Genomic DNA, 21,748 nt, shown 5'->3' on the forward strand with positions numbered 1-21,748 from the left:
TTACTAATAATCCAACTAAGCACCCTTTAAACCCCCTTAAACAGGGGTAAATTTCACCCTAGGCAAATAGTTCACGTTCTGTATAATCCTGCCAAGCACAGAGATCCCATCCAACAAACAATATGAACTAAAGTCTACCTGGACAACTGTGGTGGAAGAGAGACTTCTGCTGTTTCACAACTGTTTAGTCATCTCTTCTTTGTGCATTCTCTAGGAAACTGCAAACGGGGCTCCGGTCTTACAATTTCAGCAAGTCCAGTATCTTGTATTTGTGATATTGCAATTTCACTAGTAATCAGGCTCCTAAGTATTTCTGAAGACTAGGTCTGAATGTCTGAGTTAAATGAGACACTTCAGTTGCACAAGAAAATGCTGATCTAGTTCTTATTTGGATGTGTTTAGGTGACTGACGTATATCCTTTATCTTGCTAGAGTAACTACTCTCAGAGTACAGCTGGTTGTATGTGAAATACAGCTTTTGTTCGCAAAAGCAATCTGAAGAGGTTTCAGTATTGCTCCCTATAGGAAATGTGGCAGGAATTGAAGCTCTTTTTAAAAAAACCTGCTTATAAGGCACTGGTGTAGCAAGGTTTGTGATGAACATGGTTTTATGGTTTCTATTTTCCAATTGTTTAAAAGTTAAGTCCATTAAATCAACCATAAATAGCAATAAGAAGACATCAGAAAAGTCCTAAACTGAACAAATCAACTCAGCATTGAAACTTACTTTATGACAGTCCCACTTCAGTGCACACACTAGCTCCTGCATGTTTTTTTAAACTCACTGTTGGCTCATGCTCACCCTATATACAAAAGTCCCCTCCCCAAAATCATGATGGGCTGAATATCTTCTACAAACAAGAAATTTTTAAATGACATCATAAAGTTACACATTAAACTTACAGATGATGGACAGAAACATAGGAACATACATTGGCTTACCCACTGTACATATCTATTTAAAGCTTTAAAAGAATAAAAATATACACAAAATATACACTTAATTCACAAAGTAAAACAGCCCTCAACATCTGCTATTTTGTAGGGCTATGCATTTCTTCTATTAAAATTCCACACATGGAACTATCTCTGTGCCAGCTCCTCTTTGTAAGCAATAGGATCACTTCAAGGTAATTAGTTCTTCATGTATATGTAACAGAAACAGCAAAAGCTCAGCCTCTAGTCATCACTGTCGCTCCCAGACTCACTCAATTGCAAGTCATTTCCTATGGAAAACAAAAAACAACAAAACACAGAAAGTGGGTAGGCGTTAATTCACATTTCATGGCAATCAAACCAAAGAACAGTCACATTTACACTGGAAGATTTAAGTAAGAATAACACAAGAAATGAATGCAAACATCATCTATCATTTAATGGAACTCCCCATGACCAAGAACATTAAGAGCTGCATGGGGCTAATACACGGTTGGATCCAGGCCAAACTGAGCGTCCTTGGCTCCACAGCCACCAAAACGGCTCCCTGGTGGGAGAACAGCACTCCCCACGCTAGCAGCTGCGGAAGGCATTCCACATCCTCCACCCAGCACAGCTCCCGTATATGGCTCTGGGACAAGGCACTGGGGAATTCCCTGGCTTTCTCAACCCTTTTAAAGTAGATTTTTTTTTGTTTGTTTTAAGGCCATTTGGGTAGACAAGGCAAGGCCTCCACATGTCAATAAACCAAAAGGAATGTTAAAGCCACTGCAACTCAAGGCTATCGGCTGAACTAAGCTGACACATGCTGTGACAACGAAGGCTCCCCTCCAAAGTGCAAAGAGAGATCAGACGAAGGAAGGCCAGGATATGGATCAAACCTACAGTCTCAGACCCTGTTTTGCAGAGCATTTGTGATCTGGTGAGGTGGAAGGGATAAAAAGGGGCAAGAATCATGCTTGTGTTCTAGTAACTGAACCTAGCTCTTCCAGCATTCTCCCATCGCCCTGCCCCAAACAGCTGCAGAGCAGCTATGCAACAGCTATGCCCTGGATTTCTTCATCTCCTCTCCTGTTTTAGGAAACAAGAACTCAGGTTAGGGGTGATTCTCCCCATGTAGATGGTCATCAGTGACTTGAATGATCAAGGACATATTAATCCTTGGCGAAAGGATTTTAAATGGAAAGACAAAAATTATTGCCTGAAAAAAGGAGCTACCCTATCAGTTTCCAAATTCTCCTGGAGTCAGAGGCTTCTTGACATTCAATGATCTATGCAGTATTGTTGTCATGGCCCAGGAGATGCAGGGAAGAGGCAGCTCGCAACCAGAAACAGAGACATGACTTTGTTGAACTTGGATTTCACTTAGACATTCATTACTGACAGGCCTCTCCAGTTTTCCAGCTGGCATTTCAGTATTGTCTATATAATGTGCTTGTCTTCTCAAAGCTGGAAACACTACTTTTATGTGTATTTAAACTCCACCGGTTCCTTATGTGTGGGTGGCAAGAGATGTATGCAAACATGCCTCAGGAAGAATTAAGAACAATTTACAGAATCATAGAATCATTTAGGTTGGAAAAGACCCTTAAGATCATTGAGTCCAACAGTTAACCTAACACTGCCAAGTCCACCACTAAACCATGGCCCTAAGCACCTCATCCACATGTCTTTTAAATACCTCCAGGGATGGTGACTCAACAACCTCCCTGGGCAGCCTGTTCCAGTGCCTGACAACCCTTTTGGTGAAGAAGTTTTTCCTCATATCCAATCTAAACCTCCCCTGGCGCAACTTGAGGCCGTTTCCTCTTGTCCTATCACTTGTCACTTGGGAGAAGAGACCAGCACCCACCTCTCTACAACCTCCTTTCAGGTAGTTGTAGAGAGCGATAAGGTCTCCCCTAAGCCTCCTCTTCTCCAGGCTAAACAACCCCAGCTCCCTCAGCTGCTCCTCATAAGACCTGTGCACTAGACCCTTCACCAGCTTCGTTGCCCTTCTCTAGACGTGCTCCAGCACCTCAATGTCTTTCTTATAATGAGGGTCCCAAAACTGAACACAGTTATAATATGATAACTAAGTTCTAGTTTCTTGTAAATGCAGTATTTTAACTCCACTGAGTTAGAATATACCTGATCTAGCATAAGGAAAGAGCCACACAGATGTACACCATCTTCCCAGAGAGAGTCTTACGGGACAAAACTATGCTTTAAAAACATTTTTTACCCTTTTTAAAGTGTGGAGTGAGTTTGTACTGATTCAATGCTTGCAAACGCTATAGCTGTGATATTTTAATCAAATACATGGCACTTTAAAATTCCCTTCAAAATGTGATATTTGTGAAAATGCAGCTGAGATCAACACAGTATAGAGTAAATACTCTGACAAAACAATACAGCTAGTAATGAAGACCACAGGACAGCCTTTTGCCATTCACAATTCTTTACAGTCCTTTAACTGACATACGTGAGAACCCCACTATTTATGTCTAGTGTGTATTTTGACATTAAAATAACTCCCATCCTCCAGTGCACCAGATCCTCCCACACCGATGAGCTTTTCTACCCACCCATTCCACGTGGAGGCCTGAATCAAGGTTCAGCATGGTCAATGGGGGCCACTGCACTGATGCCCACAGGCTCTAGGCCAAACTGAAGCAAACTCCACATCTTCAGACAGGTCTCGACCCTCTGTTCAAAAAACCTGCCCACATATTTCAATCTGTGCAACTGCCTGGGATTACTATTTGGCAAATGGCACTTCACAGAGTTAGCCTAACATGCTAAGAAAATGAGTGGTCTCAAGCAGCTTCCCACAGCAGTAAGACACAAGCTTTTACTTACGGAGCGTGTTCATGAGCTGATTGCTTCCTTGTGGCCTGCTGGTGCCATTAGCAACAGCATTCCTGTTGTTATACTGCTGGTGTGGTGGCTGGGAAGGGGAAACATGTGCTGGCTCTTCCCCCTCACTGCTGGAGCTTTCATCTTCACTCCCAGATGAGCTTTCTGAATCCGATGAGCTGCTTCCACTGCTGCTGCTCATCTGCTCAATAATTTCAACCTCTGCTCTCAGCTCTGAAATAAAAGGACATTCATCTGGTTGAAACCATAAACAGGGCCCCATGGAATTTTGGAAAAGAATGTGAAAATGCAATAGTTTTGTCAAGTATAATTTATCACATCAAAATACCTCACATGAAAGAGAGAGACAGGAAGGAAAAACAAAAAATTCTGAAAACTTTTTTACTTAGTTGCTGTAGCTAAACTTAAAGAAGCAACAGCATGGGTTAGTATCATAAAACCTTCACTTCCACTATTATTATTTATATACTTTACACTCCTGAAAGCACTTCCTGCTTCATTATTTTCGACAGCTTACACACTTTACACACAAATTAAGTACAGTTCCTGACTGACTTTTACAGGCCAACAGCCAGCCCATTTTTTAAAAGCATCTTAACGTGGAGGAATCAAAATTGTTAGATGTCAGTGACACTTAAGCTTTTGGAAAACACAAAAGCTGGGGGGAGGCAGGGGGGCATAGGCACATGATCACAACAGAAACTTCCTTGACTTCAGATAATGTATGAAACTGCTCCAGCGCAAAGTCACACAACTCATTTTCAACAAACTTCAGAAGCAGATGGGTGACATCAGATAACTTTGCAGTGGGGCAGATAAGAATAGATGAGAATATTCACATGTTGGGAAGTGATAATAATACCTTAACCTGCTATAGAGCTTACAAGTATCCAGGAAAATACAGAGACTACTCTGAAACTGGGAACTTATTCAAGTCAGACACATCCCACTTCAGGGTTTCCAGTGCAAAGAAACACTGGAATACCATGGCAGCACCGTAACAGCTGCATCAGCCACAGCTACTGTTGGCTGAATGAGTGGTTACTAAACAGCTATTAAGGTAAGTCACCCCAAATCATAGCATATTGTTAAATTTGTCATAATTGTAAGTGGCCTAAACACTATTAGAGGACAATTCTTTTGTATCCACCCACAAAGTCGAGTATCTAATGACTCAGTTCACCTAGGCAGGTTTCCTTGAGAGAACAATATTCACACATATGTTAAGCATAGGATGTGAAACTGTCAAAATTTAGGGTTTTGTTGTGCTAGCAGTTCTATACCCACAGGGTTAGAACTCAGTGTTTGCCCTGGAGAAGTCATAGGCTAAAGGGACAAGAATGAAACAAGGGAGAGATGAGGTTATTATCATCTCTACCTGACAAATGGAGAACTGATGTCAGTAGTAATTCACCTTAGGTCAGATGTGTGTCAGGGTGAGATGAACCACAGCTCCTCAGCTGGGGACATCTTTCTTGTGTACGGCATAGCCAGATTATGTAAAATGAGTCTTTCCTTTACGTAAAAATGGCACTATTTTAATGCTGCTTATCTTCAGCCCCTGCAGGAGTAAGTCTGAGCAACTGGAACTCTTCCCTTTCTTAATAAGACCCATTTTCCTTGGATTGCTTAACTATAGAGTAACAGCTACGTTTTCAGCCTCCACATTATTTGCTGGAGAGAGTTCCTCTAGCTCAGCATGTATTGGTTTGAGAAATTAAGTTTTCTTTTGCGGGTTTTAAAACTGCTATTTTTCAATTTCAAAGTTCAGAGCTCAATTTCAAATGCCATAGTTATATTGAATCAGAAGCAAGGAAGGTGTATTGAAAGGGAACAACCGTATGACTAACTCCAGCTGGGTATTTAAGGATAGTGGGGTTGTTCCTCGAACTTACTTCCTAAATCTAGATGCCTGACTAGACCGCCTGTGTTCTCTGTACTTTATTAGTATGCCAGGTAAAACTTGCTCTTTCATCTTGAAGACATGGCATAAGAGACCATTGGAAGAGGGAGGAAGAAAATATGATTAGGCCAACAGAAGATACTACTTTGTACTATAATTTCTTTCTCCCTTATTCCCTCCCAACACAGTCTCGCAGGCTTTAAAAATCCATTTTATGCCTGAGTCTGATACACAGACAAATGAGCACTTGTAAGTCACTGTTCTCAGCCTACCCATACAGACGATTTAAAATTGTAAATGTACCCTGTGGTCAAGGCTAAGAAATTCATAGGGGAAACCTAAAGGAAAGGTAAACAGGAATAAGAGTTCTTTCCCTTTAAAATGCCCAGATTTAAATTTTTTTTTCCCTAGCTTAATGATGTACAATTTCCACATACTTCTAGTGATGGAGTTGTTAGTTATTAAGTTATAGTGATGGTAACAATACATTGTTAGAATATCCTGGATTGTAGCAAGCACAATCACCTATAGACCACAGTCCATATTGCAAAAAGATTCAATAAACAAGTCTAATAAACAGAGCTAGAGAGTCTATGGCTGAATTGGAGGAGTGTTGGCACATGGGCTGAGAAGAACACAGCAGCCCAGAAAGCAGCATATAAAATAGTGTGAAGAAGGTGAAGCAATCTTAGAGGCATTGGTGGTGAAAGGGAAAAGATGCAACAAGAAATGCACTCCAGAGAATTAGGAAAACAAAAATCTAAACAAGAAGTTTGAACTTGATACAGTAGGCAAGGAGATAACTGAAGGAAGGAAGTGAAGCGGTCTGATGAGTGGGAAAGGAAGATTAGCCTGGCTAATTTTAAACAGAATTAGAGATTAGTGTCAGATTGAAAAGTGAGGGTTTTCTGCTGGGGAAGCAGACAACTAAGAGCCCATAAATGAGGTTTGGTTATGAGGAGGGAAAGGGAGAATGCCTTGGAAGAAGTGGTAAGGCCCACTATGCTTAATACAGGCAGGAAAAGCAAAAGAGCGCCAACATCACAAGCTTCAAGAACTGGGAAGTTAAGGGTGTTATCAGTGACAGTGGTCACTGGTGGAAACTTGGTTTGAGCCCATCTTCTAGTCAACTTTTGCCTCACAGTCTGTCAGCCTCCCCTTGGGTCTCTCTTGTCCCTTAATTCCTTGAGCGTAGAATTCTAAATACCTCGTCTGTGCAGATAAGAAAAAAGTAATTGTTTTCACTAATGTTACAGTGGCTGCTGCATTGCTAGAAGTCTGTCAGGCAGAACTCCAAAGCCTTGCAGGAGAAACACATCTGCTTTAAAATTGTCCAATTTTGCATTTTCCTATTTGCCTGTTATGCTTAGTGCAGTTATAGGTACTGAAGCCTTGGCTAAACATTTCCTTGCAGTGCCTCCAATTAAAATAGTTGTGTGTGTATATGTGTACCTATATGCTAAGCTTGAACAATGCAAGTCAGACCTTTTCTAGATCCTTTTGCACCATAAGAACAAACACCTCATGTTGATGCACCTTTAAGGTTCAAAAGATGACAAGTTAGGATGTGTGGCAGTTACTTTTAAAAAAGCTTTCCATATAGTATAGTTTTGGACACTTGCCTTAATTGAGTCTACATCATCCGAAAAGGCTGACATTGCTAGGGGAATCTAATCTTTTGCACATTTCATGTTACAACTGTATGGTTTCTTTCAAGAAAACAAAACGGCTGGTTTATACTGGCAGTCAATGCAGTTTTTAGAGTAAAAAAAAATGCAAGGTCAGAAATCATTATACAAACAGAACACCCTTTCTCAATAGAGCTGTCTTCAGTATACATTCAGTATCAAATGCTCTAATTTCTTTCCATAATCACATCTAAGGGTTCTTCTTCTCTCAATTCCAATAGGCTATGCAGAATTTTTAAGTAAAGTCTTAACCTTGGGCTGCAAGAATACCAAGGACTTTTGGAAATAAAATAATTCAGCTTTAGGGAGGATAAGGTTGTATGCCCATAGCAGAATACTCACTGTTAATAATGGTATGCAAGGTGGAGAGAAATCTACTTGATACTGGCACTTTGAGTATGTGGAGATTGCAGCTAGAAGAGGCAGTATTTTACACTGAAGTGCAAAAAATTTGACTGAGATGTTCTTGAGAGACAAACACAGTGCTATGGCATAATCCTTATAGACTACAGCTGCATTTTAGGTAAACAAGACCTGCTCAGATTTTTAAGCACTGAATTTACAGTCGCCAAACCAGAAATATGTTTCTGTGCATTTTTTTCAAGTACGGCATGCTGTAATTATGTCAACGTTATTAAAAGCATTTCTGTTGTGGTCAAATATGTCCGATAAACAACGATTATTTCATGCACATAAATGGCTGGATTGTGGTATATGTGTGCAAATGTTCACTGCTTAATGAAATGTTATCAGATGTCGTCAAGTATTCAAAAGAACAAGCTCTTACTCTCTCTTTTGCTCCCTTCAGGCAGGAGGACAACACAAAAGCTTGCAGGGGAAAAGACTCCTCTGGGGCAGGACCCTAGACACAGTCTCCCAAAGGCCTCTCTGCATGAAGGAAAGGACTGGTTCAACTCCCACATGCTCTGACTCTTTCTTCAGGCACTGTTGCTTGGACAGATGTGTAATGGGACAGACAACTGACCTACCTGGAAATTTGTTTCCCAGCTCACCTGCAAGGGGAGCTATCGGAATGCATAGCTGGGGGCGGGGCAGGGGGAGAAGCAGAAACCTGTATTGAAGTTACCTTAAAACTATTGTTAACTATCACAAGGGCTGTGTGTCTTACCACACCCTTAAGTAGGGCATACTGGGAGCAAGAGTGTGTCATAGCACCAGAGATGCTTTCAACCACCTCCTTTGGGGATTATAAGTTCTGTGCTATGTCCATTAAAGAAAAAACAAAGAATTTCAGCTTTATGTTTATCCTTCTTTCATACAAAGGGGGTATTTCACCCAAAAGGAAGCTACTGCTCGAATGGAAAGAACACAGTCTCTTCAGAATTTACAAGTCTTTGTTCATAAAAAGACATACTAAGGGAAGATAACAGGACTGAAGACTCTCTCACAGCTTTCACGGTTAAGTTTTATTAACTATTTTCATTGTATGATGATGCCATTTTAGTTCTACCTTTCCCAAGTAGGTTCTTATGATATAAATGGTTTAGTAATGCTGATGCTCTAGATAATCAATGCTGGGAAAAAGTTATAAAGAGCATATACTGTAAGCGAAAAAAAACCCCATCTCAGGTATTTGCGCTGTCTCTTTTTGGGCCTTGAGTGACTCTCTCTATAAAACACTAATTTGAAGTCCTATTTTTAGTACAAGCCACATGTTGTTTTGCTTGATTTTGGAAACAAAACTCTACAGTTTATTTATTTTGAGTTACTTTCCAATAAAAGACGATCAGGTGGCAAAAACATTAATAAGACAGTTCTAAACAACGTGACTTGTATTTTAGACCACTAGAGAATGGTCTTTGTAGAACACATGTCACACTACACGAATGTTATTATTTTACTATAACATGACCTTTACAAATTGTACATATATAAAAGAGTGTCCCAGTGGTTAAGTAACTTATTACACACCACAAGAAAAGACATTGAAAATTCACAACTGATTAAATTTTAAATTAATATATCACCTGTTATCTTTCTCCTTACCTATTACACAGAAAATAAAAATGGCAATGCAGCTAAGGGAACTGTAGCTAACAGACTCTCAGACGTTGATTCTATCTGCTGACCAGCATCCGGGTATTGAAAATACTACTGCTGCGAAAGAGTGAGACCAGTCAGCACCTATGCAAACACACAGATAGCTTAGCAGTAAAAATGTCACCCTGCTAAGTAATTAACATAGTCTGGGCAATTAACATAGGTTAAGTCTACAGGCAAAAATAGCTATATGGGACAGAGAAAAAAGACAAAGAAAAAGAGACCCAGAAAAAAAAAACTAGACAGAACGAACAATCTTAAAATAAAATTGCGTATGGTGCCAGACGAGAAACACAAGAGAACCAAATAAAAATTAAATTTAAAGTCTTCCTCATTTTGTGTTATCCACAGCAAACCCAGATATCACACAGTATTAAAGGAAGGACACGGGCAAAGAAAGTGCGCCCTACCCACAGTGAAACACTGAGCCAAAGCATTGCTTGGGTAGGAGACTCGAGTTGAGCCAGTCATCCCTTCAAGGTACTTCAACAGTAAATATAGCAACTATACAGCAGATGTGATCAAAGCTGCAGAGGAGTGTTTGGGGTAAAGGGGAAGCTGCAGTGTTGTTCCCTCCCCTACTAGCACCGCTCGGCATGGAACAAATTCCATGTCTTGTGATGGGGACATGGCCACCCAGCCCTTCCATCCCACTGGCAAATGGTTCCAACCTTACTCAGTGCAGAAACAACTTTCGTCCAAATTACTCAATTGCATAACTAGATCTTGGACCATTAGCTTTTGTTGTTGCTGTTGCCTAAGACACCCATTCAACTCGTCTGGCACTCAGCTGAAGGTTTCTGAATTCACGCTGATTTTGCCTTCTTTTCAGAACAGAGAAATATTTTGGAAGAGAGAAAATTATCCACAAAGAGGAAGTTCTCTCATGCCAGAGAAATATCTATGCTGGCAGAAGAGAAGAAATAATTCACTAAGATGTCTTAAAATGAGATATAAAGATGACAAACCAGCTGTCAAGTACCATCTTTTAATCCCTGAACATTCTAACATGCTTTTATAAATTGCACAGTCACAGTTTTTATAATAAAGAAGACAGACAAAACCAACCAAAACTCAGGAAACTACAAACCCTTCTTTACCTCTCTTAATGTCATCCAGCTGAGGCTCAGGTGAAGGATTATCTTTCAAAGGAGAAGTTTTAGGTCCAACTGCTGGCTTGGTTGGGGCTCTGAACTGTGAAGGAGGCTGAGATGCTCGGGCAGACTGTTGTTCTATTCGGGCTTGGATCTTACTGCTGCCCTCTGCTCTGAAAAAACGATCAGAGATATTCAGCAGTACTGTGCAACTGTGTTCCACTTTTTCAATATCCTTGTACTAATGCATCATCTGTGACTTCCTTTTGTACAGACCTCTACTTTGTTTTATAAAGATAAACAGTGAATTACAGCTTTCTGTACGCAACACTTGCTTTTAATAGCAAATATGCATATACAACTACACTGCATCACCCTTACAAAATGTATTTTCAAGTCCAGATGTGGTTCAGCGGTGCCAAATTCTCTATTTGAAAAACAACGAAGGTTTTAATTTAGCAATTAGCATTTGTATTTTTGAAAAAGAATAAGCAATCTTAGTAATTTAAAGTACCTGCATGATAAAACAAATCCACTCATAACAAAATCCTGCTTAAAACAATCACAGCAAAAGAAACAATTTTCTCACTTACAATTAAATAATCTCAAACTTAACTCTTTTAGAGGTCAACCTGACTAGAGCAATCATTCTTATTGCTAAGTACAGCATGGCAAGCACTTAATTCCTGTTTTTCATTCATTTGCTACGATCCCTTAAAAATAGTTTAAGCTGTTTCCTTAGTGGGAAATAGTTTCCAGAATAATGCTATGCCTAGCTGTTCAATTCAAATCAGGTATTTCTTCCTTTTACTGAATCAATGATGTGATTCAGATTGTAGGATGGTCAATATCCTTGGCAGAAAAGAACCCCAAAACAAAATACTTATTCAGGTCCCTCTGTGGTACACCGTAACAAGGTTAAAATGTGTGGTGTATTTATCATATAACATCAAAGCTTTCGGGGGTATGGCTTTATGTAGCGTAGCACAGAAGCAGCTTATTTATGTGGATATTAGAGCTCCATTTTGGTTCTAGGAGGGTCCCAGCTCAGCAACATTACACTTTGTGCCTGTGAGCTAATCCCACTGAGAAACAAGTTAAACTAGCCCACATGGAACTTCCTGGGACTTCACCTAAACCACTTCTGGTATCTGGGGTAGTACATTTAATACTAACTCAGGCATCTCTGTGCCCCATTGAACTGGAGATGCAGCCTCAAAAATTAAGCACAGAACCACCTCTTCATTCATCACTGAAATGCAGCTACTAGATAACACATTAATACAGCTTACACAGTCATTTACAATAGAAGTGAGGATTTGGGAATAGACTGACTTTATCACGTGAAAGGTAAAAGCAAAAGATTGTTTCCAGTACTAATTATGCTCTCGGAACTACAGAAGGTTTTATGTAGAATAAGTGCAATTACGCCCCTGCGAATGTCATCAGGATGTTAACACTAAAATCTCTGCTCCCACAGAGTGTCAACAGGTCGTTAAAGATCAAAGTAGCCATAAAAAAAAAAAAAAAAAGACTTCTGATCTAGAAAACTGAATGACTTTGCAAAGCACTATTCTTCAAAACAGGGATCCCCAATGTTTTTACTAACCTGCCTCTGCTTGAGAAAAGTTGAAATATTTTTCACCTCACCAGAGCCAAAATTCATCAGACCCAAACACCTCACTGAACCCAAGCCCTCCTGCACTTCATTGCTCCTTTCTGACTTACACTTCACCTGGACAGAGGCCAGCAGAACTTAAACTGAGAATTCAAATCTCATCTATGACATGCTCATATCCAGTGGACAAGATGAATGCCACATGGATGAATTTTCACATCACTGATTCAGAGGAGTGTTACAGTCCATTTACCTTGAACTCAAGGTGTTCTTGGCAAACTTCCAGCCAACTGCTGATGAGCTGCAACCCACATTTCTAGTAGCAGCTAAGATGTTCTACACCACAATAGTGTTCTTTCTTTTTTTTAAAATATAAATCTTGTAAAATTATTTAAGAGCTGCTTCTTCATGAGACATTTGAATAACTACTTTCTCTTTAGATCTCAATAACCTGTTGTCCGGTGATGCTCAAACAACATGATCCAGAGACTTCACGTACTTGCAGAGCAGCAAGACTACTAAAAATGTTCCAACTGCACACTTTGTAGCACTTGTGCAGTGAAATTAGAATATTGGGTCAGAGAGGATTTCTGGCCTCAGCAAAACCTCACAACCATTATTTCTACATTTTTTTTCTCCCCCCCCTGCCCCAGCTGGAGGCTTTGGACTTGTGTTCCACTTTATATATCACTGACCCAATACAGGGATGAGTGTTTCTTGTTCCTTAAGAGTATATTATTACTCCCACAGGAAGCTATAGGCAATAAACTTAGAAAGCCCAACAATCCTTTTGACAGCCTAGTATTTCCATGGTCTTTTTCAGCTAAGTAGAGATTCCTGAAACACATCTCATCCTTCAGCCAGCTTCCAAAGCTTCAAATCATCAGAGGCGTTTCATTGCAAACTGTAATTATATGTCCTTTCAGCAGTGGAGAATTTACAAATTCTTTACTCTTGGATTCACACTCCTATTTGCATTTTTAGGCAAGATAATTGGCCATGTAAAGCCCATAAGACTTAGTAATTAAACATCACTACAAAATAAAAGAAAACTGCATTCTGGTTCAAAAGACAGTCTGAAGAAGAAACTTCAGGAATTAATCCTATCAACAGTCCTTTCCCCAGCTTTACCTTGTTTTCTTGACTTGAATGCTGCTACTAAGTTTTTCCAGCACATATTCCCCCGTGTCATGATTGATAATAAGTACACAGTCCTTCTGATACGGTCTTTTATTTCCTTTAAACACAGTCATTGGTGGAGTTGAACCCTGGTATCAAAGAAAGACCATGCATTACCCAGAAGTTTACAAACACTCAGAGAAATTAGTAAATGTATTGTTCTGACCAAGAGGCTAAGCAGTTAATGTTTAGTTCCTACAGAAGATGCTAATTAATGAAAAGGGAAAAACACAGTTATATGCAGTAGATCAGATGCTTCCTCACAGCAATATTATGCCTTTCATCATTTTAAGTGTCTCTGCAGTGACAAAACATCTTCTCCATGGTTGCCATTATTTACAGTTCTCATTCCCAAAATGATAACATAACTGAATTTGCATAGTTGGCTCTGACAAGTGTCAGAAATCTTCTTGACATTTCTGCTCTGGAAATCTTGGGTTTGGATAAGAAATAAAGTTCTAATTATTTGTGTAGCAGAACTGTTGCCTAAAGAAATATGCGGTCAATTGAAAAATAATTTAAACTGCTTTATATTTAATCTATCAAAAAAAGAAAAGGCAGTATTTTCATAGTGGAGTACAAGCAACTGTCACAAACTATGTAAGAACAGCTGTCTTCTTCTAAGTCAGATTAGCATGTAGATGCCATGCAATTATACCAAAATGTCTTCTCAAAAGCAAATTGGGTATTTTGACACCTTCCAGAAAGTCCACACAATGCTGCACAGAGCCATAAAAGTCTAATGGCTTAGACTGAGAAGCAATAAAGACAAACTCATGTGATGGTGTATGCTGGCTAACTGATACTGCTGAGATTATGCTCAGCTGTACTGCATCCATGTGCAGGCTGGCTCATACACCTGGGTTTGGGGTTACAGGAGGCAGAATCTATAGTCTATCTGCATATAGCAGCATGAACACACACCTGGCCATGTCAAAAAAGGACATGTTACTCAGAGGGGACATACAGAAGTATGTTCTCAGCTATGACACCTTCTCAGATTTCTCTGTAACATCTAACTACTGTACAAACGAAATTAAAAAAAAAGTTCATTCATGTGCACCTTTGCACATGCTATAGGAAAGCAAACAAAATCAGGGAGAAAAGGAAAAAACTCACTCTTCTACATTTTATTCTGAGTAGCAAAAATGAACAATCATATTTTAACCACTCAGAATGCAATTCCCATTCTCCGTATTGCTAATAAATAGAATATGTTTGAATTTAAAATGGCTTTGGAACAGTTAGGGTGAAAAATCTGAATTCCCAACAAAGATAGAGTAAGAGATATAGATAGGATTCAGAAAACAACTCTCAAGAAAATCTAGTCTTCAAAGGCATGTTACATTTTTATTCCTACATTTAAGAGAGGAAAGCAACATTTAAGAGAATAAGAAGCAAGCTGAAAGTCAAATCCTGCTCGCTGTTGACAACTAAGTCAGGAAATGTGTAAAGCACAAATTTAATGAAAACTGATCAAAGTTTGTTGGCTATCATTCTGCTACCCGGAAGCCTCCTAACTCAGGAAAGACTGTGACTTTGGCAAAAAGAAAAAAAAGCAGAAATGGAACCCTGCTTAAGCAAATTAACAGTCCCACCCTTCTACTTAAAACTAAATGTTTAGGTTTTATGTTAGTGCCTGAATAACACTAGCTTACAGATTCTGCTGATTACAGGACAGAAGAAGGTAGGTGAAACAGGTGACAGTTAATCAATTTGTTTTCATGCACGAGGGTTTTTTAACAAACAGAAATCCTTCACTTCCCCAACCAAACTGTTTATCAAATATTAAAGCCACTAAATCCACACGTAGAAATAGTACTTCAATTTATCCAAGCAGCAAGGGACACCAAAATACCTCCACTGAACAAATTACCAGAGATATCCTCAGGGACCAGGCAATTTCAAAGAACAACTTAGAATCTGAATCTTATCCAATTGTTGGGCAACTGAGAACCAAAGCAGTATCCAAGAAATTCAGTAAATCTTGTCAGGATGAAACGATCTCAGAACTTCTCACTCTTTTCCAGTATGCTGTGTTCTCCATCTCTCTGTCTGGAATACAGGCAGCATTGCCTTGGAATAACATACACACGGTGGCTGCATTTAGTACACTTAGCTGCCTAATCCTCTGAAGCATACTATAAGCTTAAAGCTCTTTATACTTATGGGAAGACAATCAAATTAAACTCAACAGTACAGAGATTCGGAAAGTGACATTACAAGTGATGTTATTCAACACAAATGATGAATGAACAACACTGTTCCCAGCCAATCCAAGAGGAATGCCACTGCTATTAATCGTATTGTTACCTGCTCTCAAATAGCACTACCATGTTCATAATTTTTATAGACAAAAACCAATATGTGACCTCCTGCAGCACTAAAGGTGACCAAAGCCATATAAAAACCAAGAGCAGGAGGAAGCAGGCTAAAGCCTCATTCAGTAAGAGTTATCACAGTACCATCACCTACCAATTAAAAACACCAACATGCCAGAATAAACAATACCAAAAGGATCTAACACACAGCTTCCAAACTGACTGCTGTCCCCCTGCAACTACCAAACCCATCAATGCCTGTGAATTCTGGTTTATTGGCTTGACACATAGCATTAACTTCAGCTAATAAACAAATCCAGTTCTAGCATGCAAGCATTTTCTTTTGTTTTGGTAAGAAAACCACTGAACCTTCAATTACAAAACAGCTGCACCTATAAACCATTTGATCACTTGTTTTACTGCTGTTTGACCGTAATCCTCACACAGTAGATCTTTATGGCATAATTTGAGGAGGAAGTGGATGGGAAACCACTTCATTGCCACTCACCAGAAATGCCCTCATCGCTTCCACTGATAAAGCTAAAGGCAGGGAACCCTCTATGCTACCTGTACATGTTTTAGTAATGGGAAGAATATGCTTACAGGCCTACCTGTGGCTTCTGAACATCAAACCTTGACTAAAGCCCAAATTACTCTGCCTTTCTTCAGTAAGCCATAGCTTCCACGGATGGAAACCCAGATATAGAGCTTCAGCTAACAGTAAAAGTCTTCTTGTTATTCAAGGAAGAGTACGAAGGAAGGAATCAAAAGTAAAGAACAGACTGCAACTTTACAAATATAACCCTTTACAAAAAGTCAATTGTACAGTCCTTTCCTAAGGCAACAAACTCAAGTCTGGCTGCTCAAATATTGAACCCACTTGTATTAACAAAGATGAAAGTGAAAATAACATTTACATTAGACTGTTAACTACATTGCAAATTTGATGGAAATAAGGACACACATATAACAAACTTACTGGAATATGTGGCAAAGTGATTGTTACATCATCTCCTTTACCAACTTGAAGGTCCCCCTCACAAGATGTATCAATCGATGCTGGCTTAAAATCATCTAAAGAGGAAAACAATTGCGATTACATTTCTTAGAGTCTTCAGAAGTGTCATCCTGCCCTGCAAAGAGACACTGCACATTTACTGTGATTATAGGGAATGCTAAAATACACGATAGTGTTTACAGCAGGGGTGGAATAACGCACCAGTACAATGTGTCTATGCTCAGCACCCCAGTCATATGATGGTACCAGATTCTGAACTTCCTTTTTAAAATGGAAATAAGGTTCCAGACCTTGTGTTTGAAGACCAAAAGCAGACTTCTCCAAACCCCAGGCTTTGAGTAATACTCCATTTTGCAGGCAAGTGTAAAACTGTACTATGTATCTCAAAATAGTATCAACTTCAAGACTGAGGGCTCTGCGTGGCTCCTGCCAATTCCAAACCTGAGGACTCTCTCTCTCTGACAAAGACTAATTTAGTGAGACCAACTTATTTAGCCTTACTGATATTTCTGGCTATTTAACAGCCAGCTTGCCTCCACAATACCTCCTCAAGGGTAGAGGAGACCTCAGATCTCACCTATGAGAAAAAAAGAGCTGCTGGTCTTACTTCAGCAGGCTCCACACTAGTCCAAAGACACTGTGGATGGAAAGCATGACTAAGGTGAGACACTGTAATAGCTTTAACCTAACCCTCGTTTTAAGTATTTTTGCTGCATTGTATAGAATGCTTTGTCCCCCAAAAAAGGCACTTCTGTTTAGTGTATTTATTTGAAATAAGAACACTTTAACTTGAAAGTATTTTCCCCTCATTATTCTTTCATGCTGATGAACCATAAAAACCAGAAAAAAACTACGAGAACCTGTAATATTTTGATAGAAGATTTAGACAAAGTAAAATAAGATCAGACAGATATCAATTTTGTTTTGTTTGTTTTTAAAATAAGCCTCCATTCAATTCTAGCATCTATGGATATGAAGAGGTACAATCATATTTATGATCAAGGCTTTTAATTACTGCATTAGTTAAGAAATTAGTATCTCAGAAAAAATTAAAATACAATTCCACTGTGAAAAGCACACTTGAAGAAAAAAAAAAACACAAACCCCAACTTGTAATAAATTCTCATTAAGTGGACGTTAATGTCTGATTGAGTTTTACTTTGACAGCACAACAAGCAGAATCAGGCACACTTCACTTAATCCTCATGCCTTAACTGTCAGACTAAATCATACCCTTCATTTTCATCTGAGCAATCTATTTCTAGCTATTGTTTCCCACCTACTTTATGCGCAAGCTTGCTAAATAAAACAAACCAGCTGTACAAGAGCTAGTGTCTTTGCCAAAAAGGGATCAAGAGTTTCAACTGTGCAGTTACTAAATTAAAAGGAGTATCACTATCACACATCTTTCTTAGGTATCCGCAAAATATAGTTACTCTAAACAAACACTCAACAAATTTTTTTCATTTGGTTAGCTTACTAGGTGTACGTGCTTGGCTAATCTTGCTGTAGATGGAGTGCACATATGTCCCTCCAAATGTAACCACAGCCCTTTTTCCAAAAGTCAAATGTTTTTAAGATGTGTTTTCCAGGGATAATCCAGTTTTTCAGTACAGTACTTCATAAACGTTACAGAAAGGAATGAAGTATTTTAAGAAGGCCAAAACAAATTTAGCCTACAAAATCCTCTTATTGTAGTTTGTGTGAAGAGGATTACAGGAACAATATAATGCTCAGATCCCAGATAAATCATTCCAGATCAACAGTTAGAAAAAAAAAGTTTATAACCAGGAAATGAAGACATCTCACTTGAAAGTCACAGATGGAAAATACAGGACAGAGAAAGCTCTTTTGAAATAAAACTGCATTCTTCCAGTTGTAGTCTGAAGAGCTTTGGCTTTGCAATCCCTTAAGAAACTGATTATTGAAGCACTTTCAATTCTAGAAATCCAGTGTATTTCTGTCTGGATATGGCTTGGGTTTAATTCATACACTATCAGACAACAACCTCATTCATTTGATAGCTGGGCTATTTTAAAATTTTATTTATATATGGAGATTTGCTAGTATGCTAATGCTGGATAAAACTGTTCAATGTTATGTATAAGCAGTTAAATGTAACAAACATATGGTATGGTATATTTTAGCATGGTGGAATTATGTACAACCAGAGGGGTAAAACACACAAAATTTAAGTGTTAATCCACTAGACAGAGTTTACTATTGAGCAAAATAGCTTTGCCTCGATCATTGACCATCTGCTTGAGTAACAGCTCAATCTAGAAAGCTGTTCTTTCAAGTCACTCGGGTGAGTAATATCACCGAAATAGTGTATGGATACAGGCCATAAGACTGGGCCTAGGATTATGCATCATAAAACAAAAAATCCTAATGAACCACATAAATTCCCCACCTTAATACAGAGCTACTGAAATACAAGTTTAGTATTATTTTCATTTACTGATGGTGATTTACGACTAATTTTAAACCCTGGACTCCTTCAGGGGATAAAAAAGCAATTTCTTGCTTACAGAATTCAAGTACAGAGATACAGTGAGCCCCTCTTCAAAACAATCTTCTCATATGAAATTAAATGTACCCAATGCTAGAACAGAGCAGTTGGAATATCTGGTGTCTTTAAAAAAACCGCATATTCTTCCAGTTCTTCAAAAACTTTCACAACTGCTCGAGGTCCTACCTCAGGTTTTATCTTACACTTATTAGGCAGTACTGTACGCGCTTGAGTCATTTCTGCTCGCTTTCCTGGGAAGTGACTTATTAGAGCCGGCTGGAGTCGGGACAGCCAGGGACGGGGCTGCTGGGTTACACGTTGCCTCATCGTGAAAATAACCGGTTAAAAATCAAACCGCGGGCGCTCGGGCTGCCGACCAGCCGCGCTCCTCTCCAGGCACTCCCGCCAGGCCGGGGGCCTGCGGTGACCTGTCCTGTAACTGCCATAAAACCCAATAAAATCAATAAACGGCAAGCCAGCCCCTCACGGAGGGGATGGCGTTGTGCTTCTAAGCGATTCACGCACGTTTCATGAAAAACTTCGTAAGCCGTTCGTCCTCCCCGGCCTGCCTCGCTCTAACCCCCTCCCTACCAGCGCTCTCGGCCGGCATCCACCTTCCCCTTCGCCCCTCACGCCGCCCGCCGGGGACGGTCATCTCTGGGGGGAAAACACTCGTGGGAGGGAAGACGGGCGCGAAGGGAGGGGCCGGACAGGGGGGAGACGGGCGCTGAGGGGGGACGAAGCCCTGGGGTGGCGGCACGAAGGAAGCTGTGAGGAGCAGGGGCGGCCAGGGCGACAGGAAGGCTTCGTCCTGGCGGGCTGGTGGCCCCCACAGGCCGGCGGGGAGAGGACGGCCCTTAACGACTAAGAAGCCGCGGCGGGACCCGGGAGGAAACCTCGGTGAGGATGGCAGGGCGCCGGGTAGGTGCTGCCCCCGCCCCGGGGCCGCCCGGCGGGAAGGGGTCCGAGGCCAAGGGGCTCGCCGGCAGGAGTGGTGGGTGCGGCAGAAGGAGAAGCGCCGCCGGGGCAGGCGGCAGGGGAACGGGACGTGGGGAACGGGACGTGGGGAGCGGGAGGAGGGAGGGGAAGAAGAGGCGGCCGCGGCGGGGCCCGCCGGGAGGGGATGGCGCTCACAGCGGATGGTGTGGAAGGAGGCCTTGGGCCGCCTCTCGAAGCTCTCGCCCAGCTGCAGCGGGTGCTCCTCCTTGTCCAGCAGCGAGTTCGCCGAGCCGTTCATGGCCCCGTCCCCGTCCCGTCCCGTCCCGTCCCCCCCCGGCGCGGCCGGTCCCTTCCTCTCCTCCGTGCGCTGCCGCCCTCCGCCCTTCCGGGGGCCGAGTGCAGCCGGGAAACTGCTCCGGGGCCGGCGGCGGCTACAGCGGGGCGAGGCGAGGCGAGGCGAGGCGAGGCGAGGCGGGCTCGCTGGGCCGAGCCGAGCGGGGCTGCTGTCCCCGCGGAGGGGGCGCGGGTCCCCGGAGGGGCGTCCCTCAGAGAGAGAGGTAGGAGCCCGGCGCTCCCCGCCCTCGGGAGGGCAGGGCAGGAGGGGCCTTCCCTGGAGGGATATTCAGCGGGCGGTGGCGGCCCCGGCCCCTCTGAGGGAACAGCTGTTGGCGGGAAGCCCGTTTCCCAGTGGGGGGCCCGGGGGCTTGCACAGAGGTGTTACCTGTGTGCGGTCTTAGGGATGGATTAAACACCTTTAAAAGGCTCTTTAGCCTCAATGTAGGCTGTTAAAACTGTGTTTGTCATCGTGCTGACTTCCCACCGCAGCGTTTTCTGAGCACAAATGGGTCAGTGAAAAGACTAGCTTGGGGTTTTTTTTCTAGCTTGTCCTATGAAGAAATACAAACGTTGATCTTTTTGTGGTGTGCTGGGCACGTAGTAGAAATTTTGCTGATTACGCCTTTTGTTGAGGAGATACTTTTCTTGAGGAGACTTTCTTTCAAGGGAGCCTCTTCTCTCTGACCTTTTCTGTTGTTTTTAAAGGAAAAAGAGCGTCATCTGTCTCCCGTGAAGCTGGACAAAATTTTTGACCGTTCTTTATTTCATTTGCACACATTTGTATTTTACGTTTGTGTTTGTATCACGCAAAATAAAATATGTAAGTGAAGTACTACTCTTTTTTTTTTGTTTTAGGGTGAGTATTGCTGTGTTTTCTCATTTCCATTTTGGTGAAATGACACTAATCCCTGGTTCTGGGCGCTGGCATACATGACTGGCATGGTTTGGCTGCCTGGACTTCCCTGGGAGTTACTGCGCCGTGCAGGATTTAATTCACATGTACCATCTTCCAGGATCTGGATGTTTGTGGCAAGGCAGAGGTCAGAACTAGTCTAACATCAGTGACAAGATTTGGATCCCTTCCCTGCCTACTCAGAACTCTTTTCCTTGCTCCATTTTTGTTAGCTCCTGAAAGTAAAGCCAGCTGTGACTGTTAAAACTGGTGTGGATCCTCAGGAGGAGGCAGTGGAAGGAGTGCTGACACAGGCTGGCTATGGGCATTTTGGCCACAGTACTGGCTTTGCTTTCTTGTTTGAGTGATGTAGTGCTATAAATGTTGATGTT

The 21,748-nt window shown here is 41.2% G+C and overlaps 1 protein-coding gene across 1 annotated transcript; it reads right to left on the reverse strand.

Annotated features, from left to right (window-relative positions):
• Positions 1 to 921: 921 nt before the first annotated feature.
• Positions 922 to 20,426, reverse strand: EAF1 (ELL associated factor 1). Its single transcript, XM_059818494.1, has 6 exons — positions 20,324 to 20,426; positions 16,639 to 16,733; positions 13,291 to 13,427; positions 10,548 to 10,714; positions 3,778 to 4,008; positions 922 to 1,226 (listed from the first exon to the last, which is right to left on the reverse strand). The coding sequence occupies exons 1-6, from the start codon at positions 20,424 to 20,426 to the stop codon at positions 1,180 to 1,182; spliced, it is 780 nt and encodes a 259-aa protein (XP_059674477.1). The 3' UTR covers positions 922 to 1,179.
• Between the last annotated feature and the right edge of the window lie 1,322 nt (positions 20,427 to 21,748).

Source organism: Gavia stellata, chromosome 6 (assembly GCF_030936135.1).
Source record: "Gavia stellata isolate bGavSte3 chromosome 6, bGavSte3.hap2, whole genome shotgun sequence".
Taxonomy (NCBI): domain Eukaryota; kingdom Metazoa; phylum Chordata; class Aves; order Gaviiformes; family Gaviidae; genus Gavia; species Gavia stellata.

What these genes read in the sequence shown, in the direction of transcription:
- EAF1 (XM_059818494.1), bottom strand. Translation starts at nt 20,426, where the DNA reads ATGAACGGCTCGGCGAACTCGCTGCTGGACAAGGAGGAGCACCCGCTG. An exon ending in TCACTTTGCCACATATTCCA is followed by an intron (nt 13,428 to 16,638) that starts GTAAGTTTGTTA and finishes CTTTGATACCAG; the next exon opens with GGTTCAACTCCACCAATGAC. An exon ending in TCAGCTCATGAACACGCTCC is followed by an intron (nt 1,227 to 3,777) that starts GTAAGTAAAAGC and finishes TGTTTTCCATAG; the next exon opens with GAAATGACTTGCAATTGAGT.